The sequence below is a fragment of the Aspergillus novofumigatus genome (genome assembly GCF_002847465.1).
Source record: "Aspergillus novofumigatus IBT 16806 chromosome Unknown P174scaffold_2, whole genome shotgun sequence".
Lineage (NCBI taxonomy): Eukaryota > Fungi > Ascomycota > Eurotiomycetes > Eurotiales > Aspergillaceae > Aspergillus > Aspergillus novofumigatus.
This window is the reverse complement of record NW_020194275.1, coordinates 3,591,814-3,601,766: the sequence shown is the minus strand read 5'-3', so window position 1 is coordinate 3,601,766 and position 9,953 is coordinate 3,591,814. Positions and strand designations below refer to the sequence as shown.

At 51.3% G+C, this 9,953-nt stretch overlaps 3 protein-coding genes across 3 annotated transcripts; 2 read left to right on the top strand and 1 right to left on the bottom strand.

Annotated features, from left to right (window-relative positions):
- Positions 1-268: 268 nt before the first annotated feature.
- On the top strand, positions 269-1,906 carry P174DRAFT_510550 (gluconeogenesis factor YvcK family protein; the record flags this gene model as incomplete). Its single annotated transcript, XM_024831686.1, has 4 exons — positions 269-535; positions 611-1,075; positions 1,105-1,345; positions 1,387-1,906. Exons 1-4 carry the CDS (start codon positions 337-339, stop codon positions 1,904-1,906), a joined length of 1,425 nt encoding a protein of 474 aa, XP_024686154.1. The 5' UTR covers positions 269-336.
- Positions 1,907-2,214: 308 nt separating this feature from the next.
- Positions 2,215-7,188, bottom strand: P174DRAFT_510548 (DNA-directed DNA polymerase gamma MIP1; the record flags this gene model as incomplete). The annotated part of the gene is made up of 6 exons (XM_024831685.1): positions 2,215-3,377; positions 3,440-5,310; positions 5,332-5,363; positions 5,391-5,443; positions 5,514-5,677; positions 7,175-7,188. The coding sequence occupies 6 exons, from the start codon at positions 7,186-7,188 to the stop codon at positions 2,215-2,217; spliced, it is 3,297 nt and encodes a 1,098-aa protein (XP_024686153.1).
- Positions 7,189-7,782: 594 nt separating this feature from the next.
- P174DRAFT_418510 (putative CorA family metal ion transporter) lies at positions 7,783-9,934 on the top strand (the record flags this gene model as incomplete). The annotated part of the gene is made up of 5 exons (XM_024824696.1): positions 7,783-9,439; positions 9,490-9,563; positions 9,620-9,672; positions 9,726-9,779; positions 9,832-9,934. 5 exons carry the CDS (start codon positions 7,783-7,785, stop codon positions 9,932-9,934), a joined length of 1,941 nt encoding a protein of 646 aa, XP_024686152.1.
- Positions 9,935-9,953: the final 19 nt, after the last annotated feature.

The window sequence follows — 9,953 nt, the reverse complement described above, 5'->3', positions numbered from 1 at the left end:
GTGATCAGTCTTCCTTGAAGACAGCGTGTTCATCCGTATTTTATGCCTTCGAAGGTATATCCCTGTTAGACTGCATTAAAAACTGTCAAAAAGGCTTGGCTTCAATTTTTCCCAAAGCGGTAAAACCACACGCACCTGCTGCCTCTTTTACCCAATACGGCAAGTGGCATCGCGATTTTGTCCGAGATTAAAAATAGCACGACTCCTAAACTATACATTCGCGACAGATTCATCACTGTGGTGTCGTGGCCTCAACTTGTTGAGAACTCATTTAACTCTAGTATTTCTCAGGACTGTGTTTGTCAGCGGTGCTTTTCGACATATGCTCAAGCCAGCATGTCGACCGTATCTCCCAACAGGGGTATCGTGGTCTTCTCGGGAGGAAGCGCTGCCAACAATCTCGTCGATGTCTTTAGCAGGATACGCGAGAGTAAGGATTGCTTGTTAAGCTACATCATCCCCATTAGCGACAATGGAGGCTCCTCCTCTGAGCTGATCCGAATATTCGGCGGTCCTGGCATCGGCGATGTGAGAAGTAAGAAGCATATCTCCTCAAGAAAGATAGCTATCTTTAAAGCGATCTCCAGTCCGGTACTAACGGTGCTTACAGGTAGACTGGTCCGTCTGATCCCTGACTCGCCTCCGAATTCAGAACGGGCAGCGATCAAGACCCTGTTCAACCACCGGCTCCCTTCGGACGCTGTCACGGCCCACAGAGCATGGCAGTCAATCGTAGACGGTACTTCCGAGCTCTGGAAAACCATCACGCCCGCCAAGAAAGAGCTGATACGCTCGTTCTTCAACTTGCTGAACCTGGAGATCCTCAAGCGGGCACGACCGCCCTCGTCGACCTTTGACTTCACCTCGGCCAGCGTCGGCAATCTCTTCCTCACCGGCGCACGCCTGTTCAGCGGCAGCTTCGAGAGCGCTATCTACCTCCTAGGAAGCATCTGCGGCGTCCAATCCGACCTGGTCCGCGTCATCCCAGCCATCAACTCCAACTTCTCCCACCACATCTCCGCCTCCCTGGCCGACGGCACCGTCATCGTCGGCCAGAACAGCATCTCCCACCCAAGTGAGGCCACCGCCCTCCAGCCCGGCCAGGCTCCAGACGGCCCAGCCTCCTCCTCGCCGACGGCGCCTCCGACCTCGAGGACACAGAACCCTCCGACGCCTCGGACGCCGCCACCTACGAAGACGACCACCTTCCCGGCTCGCTCCCCACCCTCCGCAACAAAAACATCCAGTTCAGCAAATCAGCCAACGAGGACCTGCCCGCCCGCATCACCCGCATCTGGTACATAAACCCCTACGGCCAGGAGATCCGGCCCCCGCTAACCCGCGCGTCCTCGAATCCCTTCGCAACGCCCAGGCCATCATCTACAGCATCGGTTCCCTCTACACTTCCCTCGTCCCCTCCCTCATCCTCCGCGGCGTCGGCCAGGCAATCGCCACCAGCCCAGCCCGCCACAAAATTCTTATTCTCAATGGCTCCCTAGACAGGGAAACCGGCCCGCCCTCGCAGCTCTTCACGGCGGTCGATTTCGTCGAGGCAATCGCCCGTGCAGGAGAGGAAAGCCGTGGCCGGCCAGCCCACTTGCCTTCGCCGCCGTATTCCTCCTACGTTACGCATCTTCTGCATCTCGATGGGCCGGGAACGCCCCAGGTTGACCGCGAGCGCCTGGCGGAAATGGGCGTCGAGACGCTCCGTTTATACGGGCGGAAGATTACGGCGCCGGGGCCGGACGGTGAGGAGGTTGCCTTGGGGATGAAGTATGATCCTACGGCTCTTGTGCAGGCGTTGGAGGTAGTACTGGGTCGTAAAGGGGATGCGATGCTTCGTGGGGATGGGCTGAGCAGAAGAAATACATTAGATCCTGGGAGGAGAAGGGCAGAAGAAAAATAATAGATTTAGAAAATCAATACAATATAATGATCTGGTTCAACTTTGCTGTTTCGATATCATTCAGATTAGTAGCATCAAAGAGGAGTATTTACAGATCAATATATATCACAGAAATAACCACCCAGTTCCCCTCGGTAGAATACAGCAAGCCCAAACGTACCATCTCGACCAGCCGCTGCAACGCCATACCAATGCTTTTACAGAACGTTCGTCAGACGATAACATAAAAGAGAAGTTACATGATTAGTGCATGGAAAGGAATACACAGTCATGGGGAATGAAAGGGAAGAATAGGACGGATTCTCAGACTAAGGCCGGGCGGCCGGTCTGGGTTTCCATGTCTGCCGGTTCATATTGAAGTGGGGATGCCTGCTCCCCTGTGGTAGATACCGGAAATCGCGGTACAGTCCAGAATCAATGTCCATTAGGACCGCTTTTTGAGGCTCCGCTGAAGGGAAGTTGGTCGATTTGGAACCGTTTCGAACAGAGCGTGCCGTTGAAGAGGTGGCAGCCTTCGTCTTCGTCACCTCCTTGATGATTTCTCGAAGCTCTTTGTCATCTTTGGTAATCTGAGCTTTGATGAAAGCAGGATTATTGGTGGCTTGAAGCGACGCCATCACAGATTCTCGTGGCGTGTAAGTGTATTTCTGGGGCGAAGGAGGCGAAGCCGGGACTACTGAAGGATCCAAATATGCTTCTTGGTCCTTGTCTAATAGCCGACTAATGTCCAAGCTTTCTCCGTGTGGGATCTTGTGTGGATGAGAAGGAGTTACGCAGTCCATGTCCACCTCTTTACGCAGTACGTGGTCGATATCGACTGCCGAAAAGTAGGCACAAGACTGAGGAAGATCGTCGATCCCAACTTGTTGCGAAAACATGGCGCGGGTCCAAACGTTGGCCACCTGTAGGGCCATGGCAGCTCGATACTTGTCCTCTTCCTTGACAAGGTACCGGATTTCGTCATGGACGGTGATTGCGAGTCGAGCATCTATGTTAAATCGTCGGATAAGATAATCCATGGATATTATCAAAAGGTGGAGATAATCGACCCCAGATGACTGGATTGCCCAGTTAATTCGAGAAGTCATGAAACTGCCCTTGTTGATGAAGCGCCGCATGAGTGCCTCAGTGATCCCAGCGCCGAGCGCAGGCGTACGCGGTCTTTCTTGGTCGGCGAATTCCTCCAATTTGTTGAAGACAAAGGACTCAGTACCTCCGCGCCAGAAAGGGTTCTCATTCAGGATACGACGAGTTGTGCGGGTGCCCTTTGTCTCTCTGTAGAGATTGGTTGCAACTTCTTGGGTCTCCTTCTCGGACATGGATGGATTGAACTGCCGAAGCAGTGTGGCAGCGAACTTGACACCAGCACCATAAATGCGTCCATAATTGAAAACCTTCGCGTCATTACGCGAAATACCCAGGATCTTGGCAGTGCGCGAATGCATATCAGTCCCAGCAGCCTTGGAACCTTCTAACGTCATGAATCCAATGGCATTGCCCCGTGTAATTGAAATTGAGCGTCCCCGACAAGACTGGCAATCCACAATTCCTGGGAGTCAACATCTGCACCAACAAAGACATATCCTGGCGGAGCTTTAATCATGGCCTTGAGTTCAGAACCCACGCGGTTTGCCTTGGCGTTGCTAGCTGTTAGCCACGTATTCTCCACTGCTCGCCGGGTGATCGTGCCCATAGGTATGATTTGAGGGAGAATAAATCCTAGTCGGTTTGACTTTTCACCTGTAGACCCGGACTGCTTGACTTGATCTTCGTAGACTACCATCTGACTCATGATTCTGTCACGGGCGCTGATCCAGTATGAGCAGGAGGCATTCATTTCCAGAGCTTCTTTGGCGAGTGCGTATTGCGATGAAAGCGTTCCCCGCTCAAAGAATTGCAGATAGCCCTTGGCTAATGGGTTGACGCAACGTGCTTGTGGGCCATCCTTATGAGGGAGTTTGAAGTACACATGTTTCCTATCGTCGCGCAACTCTAGATTCTTCTCTTCACTCATATCACAGAGAACCACAGGCTGGTTTTCGAATTTTTTGACCTGGTCTTTCGGGACTTTGAATGTCCATCCAAATTTATCGGACCATGTCAGAGGGTAACCGTCCCATGACAGCTTCAATAGTATAGGGGCAATCCGGGTGCGCACAGTCAGGTTGATGTCCGCTGTAGTCGAAGGAAAAAGATCTTTGTACCATTGCGGCATGCCTGGTTTCTTCTGTCTGGCCGCGGGTCGGGGAGGATCACCCTTCTTCTTGCCCTTGACCATTTTGATTTCTTGGCCAGACCAGTCCAGCTGTCGCAGCCAAGGGTCATTCATGTAAATATCGGGCTTTTCTTTGACCTCGAGAGCTTTGTCGCACAGTTCAACTAGCCTCCGTTGCACATCGTCGACTCGTTGATGATATGTTGCTTCCGCGTTCGTAATATACTCTTTCCACGTTTCGTTGACAGGCAATATAACAGAGGAAAGATGGCGGAGAGCTCCAAAGCTGACAGGATGAGGACAGACTTCAAGGAAGTTGGGAAACACCTTCTTGTACACGCGATGGGTGATGGCGACGTCCGCGGCACAGTAATCCAGCAATTCTTCCAGCTTTCCCAAGATCTGCTCCCTGTTAAGTTCGCCAAAATAGTCTCTTTGCGATTTGTCAATCGTAACGTCGCAGTGAAACTTGGCTACATCGCGCAAGGAATTCACTGAGCTCCTTCCTACCCACAATTCCTCCTCTTCTTCGCTCAGCATTTTGCTTTCGAGCAACGCAGCCAGCTCGACGGAGTTGCTCTCGTTTGCAATCTTGTCTCTCAGATCCTTATTCTTCTTATGACGCATCCATGTGGGTCTCTGCTGCGAGCACATCCCGTTGACAGCGACGTGGAGTGACATGGTATCAAGGAAGAAGTTGCGAGTCTGTTCCATTCCGTACTCCTCGAGGACGCGCGCTCGGTCATACCCGATGTTGTGTCCAACCACGATCCGCGGTTGCTTTGTATCCCCCAAAGGTATGAGTTGAACTTCGTTCTCTGACTCACCGAGAAGCCAGGGCGAAAGCCATGCATACCAGGCTGTAGGGCTCACAGCGCAAGCCATAACAGCAAAGGAGTGTTCTTTGTACATGACCTCGGTATCAAAGGTGAGCATCGACTCATTTGGTGCGTCCGCAGGCTCCCAAGAACCGTCAGGATTATATTTGGTCCATCCGCTGCGCTTGACCCATTCGCGCGGCTTCTGAGGCGAGTTGACAGTTGTATAGCTTTTCGCATAGGTTAAGTAGGGCTCGGATGCATCCATTCCCAGCTTGAAGAAGTGCTCGTCCATGGTTTGTCCCTGGAGGGCGGGCATGTCGAATGCAATAGGTTCCGCGGCATCCTGAGATTTTCCTAGCAGATCGTGCCTTGAAAGGTGTTCCTTGGACAGTGCAACCAGGACCGGATCTGGCGATCTTGCCTGATTCGGAAATATTTGAGAATAGACATGGTCGCTCAGCTGTTGAACTCCAATCTCGTTGAACCTAGGCAATGCAGGGACTGCAAGATTAGTATATGTATTTGTTCCTTTTTCCTTGACTTGCGCCGGCCAGGATGAGGATAGAAGTACCTGAAAGCGATCGACGGCGCCGTGTTTCAACACCATCTCCTGACGAAGGTTCCGAAATGAACGATCTAACCAGCCGTAGCAGAGGTCGTTGTCGGGTGAAGCGTGGCGAGCGCAACCTCTGGGAGCAAGGACGTAGAACATCCCTGCAACGGGGGGCGATCGCACTATTTAAAAGCATTCTAGATCATAAACCTCAGTCAAGGTTATCCCCATGACATGGTATATAGGGTCGCGCAGCCAATGCTGCGTAGAAATAGCCTGTCTAGTGAGACGTCGTTTCGAGGTGAGTCGGCGCAAGGTACACAATTCTACAGCGATTCTAGACTTTCCTATCGCGGAAAGCCCGTCGTCATGCCTGTCGGAGATCGGAATTACAGATGATCCTTCAAACATTCACCGCCTGCCTTTATGGCTTCGTCGTTATCGTCATGTGAGATTGTGCGATAAGCCTGTTGGCAGTTTATCGCCCCTCCAAAGTACCGCTCTAGCCTTCCTTATGAACTGGCAAGAAATTATATGCGTTCATTAGCGATTCCCACTCCTCTATGGCTTCACTTGTGAGGAGTATCTCTCATGCTCGACGGAGTCCTTCCACCCGTTCTGTTTCCATCGAGCCTTCAGATCGAGACCAGCATGCGCGAAAGCGCCGCCGTGTGAATGATGTCGAGACAACAGGCATTGGGGAATCAGCAGATTATTCGGACACTTCAACTGCTTCCACCATTTCCACATCTAATCCGGGAGCTCACGACAGAGACGTTGAACCAATCGAACAGATTGATTTGACAGAAGTGGAGGGCTCGGCTGCGCTTGCAAAAGCGTTGGCAAAGCAGCGAGAAGATGCTGTTAGGGCACAAGAATCTTTGCATCAAGGGAGTGGTCGTTCTGTTCTGACATCATATAAATGCCCTGTGTGTATGGATACCCCAGTCGATGCCACAAGCACTGTATGCGGTACGTATCTCCTGTGTGTAGCACACGGAACCACATATTGACGGAGTCAGGGCATCTCTTCTGTCACAAATGCATAATGGATACACTGAAATTTAGCGAAGAGCAGCGGTCAGATGCATCAGGAAAGGGCCCTCGCGGCACTTGTCCTGTCTGTCGAAAGCCTTTAGCAAGAACAGATGCACCAGTACCCAGAAGGAATTTAGTTCCCCTGCAACTGAAACTCGTTACAAAACGGAGAAATCAGGCGACTACGGAAGGCACATAACAGTCACCGAAGCTGGGGTTATTCATGACCATTTCAGGGCCGGCGTAGGACTAGACTAGTGGTTATTGAGCGGACCGGATTGCATCGGGATGAGCGATTACAGCGTTTAGCAGGCGTTATGGCATATTTTGAATCATTTACTAGGACATCCTAATCGATGGGCTTACTGATAACGGACCTAATTGAACTCCAAGAGTCCGAGTGCTCTATTGACCGAGCAGAGTATGATGGCCGCGAGGTTGATTCTGTGGGCTGACTAGCTGCCAATTCGATAACTATTTCAAGTTTGTCCTTGAACTTGTTGGTCCATAGGGTGTATCCTCGTAAATGATAGAAATCATCAATTATCAAGGTCAGGAAAGGATCGACATTCCGCTGTTCAGGATGACGTATTAAGAGAGACTACTGTAGCCATCCTGTTCTGGATGAACATGAAATAAACCAGTTAAGCATCATGGTTATAAACTAGGCCAAGCTTATGATTTCTCCTATTACTGTTATGGTGAGAATCAGCTCCAGCTGATGCAGCTCCAATCATTTGCCAGTTGCCAAGAGGTGTGCCCAGTCTGTCACCCTAAACACGCCGCATCCGTGGATGAGACGAGACTGCCAATTGCCCAACTCCGCAATCATCGAAACCCCAGGAATACCAGGCGTCGAAGCTCGCCATCCACGACTTCCTATATATTTCGTCTTACTTGTGCAACTGCTGTTAGTTCCGTCCAGAGCTTCTCCGTTTGTCGTCCACAGAAGCAGATCCAAGCGCATTCAACAAAGTCAAAATACCCGCGATGAACTCTTCCTTTGGGCCCTCCTGCATCTTGATGAGGTGCTCACAGTTTCTCCTTGCTCTGACCTGGGACGAAAAGCTACTTCCATAATATTTTCAAACTCTTTTTCTCAGATTGTTCGCTTCCCTTTGGTACCCTGGCGCGATTACTCGCCAAATCAACTTTGTTCGATCAGGGCTTGTTCCGCTTCATGCGACAAGGATGTTCTGAGTTTGAATGCCTCTAGCTCGTGCACAAGCTATCATAGTCGTTCGTCACCATGAGCATTCACTCACTCGACCATGCGCGGACCATTGAGCTGCCGCCTGTCGCTCTCGATGAAAGAGACATCGAGGCAAATCCGCGGGCATCTATCGCACCGCCATCACCCTTTTCCACGCCCGCCAAGGGAATGGCTCCTCGTTCGCCTGAAACATTTACTACTGCGGCTCGGATCACATCGCAGGATACGGTCAAGCATCGCGTGCGTCGCTCCAACACAGCCCGCTCTTATCATCCCGACAGCGTTGCTCATGATCCCAACTGGCAACCGGGAACAGAACCAGGCATTGACCCGAACAAACCTCCTCCCGCCTACGGTGCTGATTGGGCACCTCATATACCCACTGAATTACACAGAAGATGTGAGATAATCGTGGTGGACTTTTCGCAACATGAAATGCGGCAGTACGAGCTGGACAATGACACGCTGGAAGCCTTCCTCGAGCGACAAAGGGAGCCCTGGGTCCAGTGCAGGTGGATCAATGTCAATGGACTGAGTTGGGATGTGATCAGGATTTTGGGAAAACATAAGGGCCTCCACAGACTTGCAATTGAGGACATGATCAACACGACAAACCGTACAAAGGCGGACTGGTATTCGGATCACGCCTATATCGTGCTTACCTTGCAGAAACTGGTAAAGCTGAGGGAGGAGTCTAGCAGTGACTCTGAAGAGGAAGAAGAAGACGGACGAAGCTCATTTGCCCGCGACCGCAGAAGTTCGACATCAAGTGGGAAGACCCATTCACTGAAGCGACCAACGAAAAGATCGCTCGTTGTGGCCGCATTGAAGGATCTCTTCACATTTCGGTCATCGAAGGAGACAGACGACAGATATGCTGGCGGGACAAGCGCTCGCCCTTCGTCGGGGAGAGCCTCGTCGAAAACCCAGTCTGGTCTGGGTGACACTGCCAGTGCTGGGTACACGGCGCGCAGCATTCAACGCTTCCGCGGAGGCCCGAACGAGGACAGGATCGCGTTCATGGAACGCCACGCTGTTCTAGCATCGAAAGGTCTGAGTGTCACACTCGAACAGGTTTCGCTATTCTTGCATGCAGATAATACGGTCACATCCTTCTTCGAGACCAGTGCCGACGACATTGAGGCGCCTATTGTTCGTCGCCTCAGCTCACCGGAGACGATTTTGCGCCAATCCTGCGATGCCAGCATGCTCTTGCAGGCGATATTGGACGCCATAATTGACCTGGCTATACCAGTGACGAGTGCGTATCAAGACGCAATCGGTGACCTGGAACTTGAAGTTCTCACAGATCCCGACGTGGATCAATCCAAAAGCTTGTATATACTAACGTCCGAGATTGCTGTTTTGAGAAGCTCCATGCAGCCGATTGTGACGGTCATCAATGCCCTCCGGGACCATCGCTCAGAGCCCGTCAGTACCCCTGGCTTCGGTCTCAAGCAACTCGGTACCGCAACGCCACTCTCAATGTCTTTCAACTCCTCAGACGGTCAACCCCAGGTGGGGGTAGCCACGCCAAATCTCAAGAGTTTGGGTGGGTCAAGTGTTTCGATCAGCCACATGTGTCATACGTACCTAGGGGATGCGCTGGACCACTGTATAACCATTGTGGAGACATACGATCAAATGAGACGTGCTGCTGATAATATGATTGATCTGATATTCAACACAATCGGTAATATCCTCCCGAGGACGAGTTGAGCTTCGTGTGCTGACTGCCTGCAGGAGCCTATCAAAACGAAAGCATGAAGCAACTGACACTTGTGACATGCTTCTATCTACCATTGACATTCTTGACTGTTCGTCAATCTTTGCACCTGTTTGAGTATTTCACCGTGTACTAACCTCAAGCTAGGGTTACTTTGGAATGAACTTTGAGCACTTCTCTGGAATCCAGCATAGTGATTCGTACGTTTCTTCCTGTTCCGTCTATCTCAAGATCATACTAACTTCTCTGAAAGCTACTTCTGGATGATTGCGGTTCCTTTCGTCTTCGCAACGACTATTTTCCTGATGTAAGTGACCTTCGTCCTCGAGACAGAAATAATGCTAATGCTTTGACAACAGGCGGGACAAGATTCAACGCTACGCAGTGCTGCTCGCTCAGAGACGGTTGATCACCAGCTCGAGGAAGCAGAGACGGGAACGAAGGGCCGTGAAACGAGCTTGAGTTTATACCAGCAATGGTA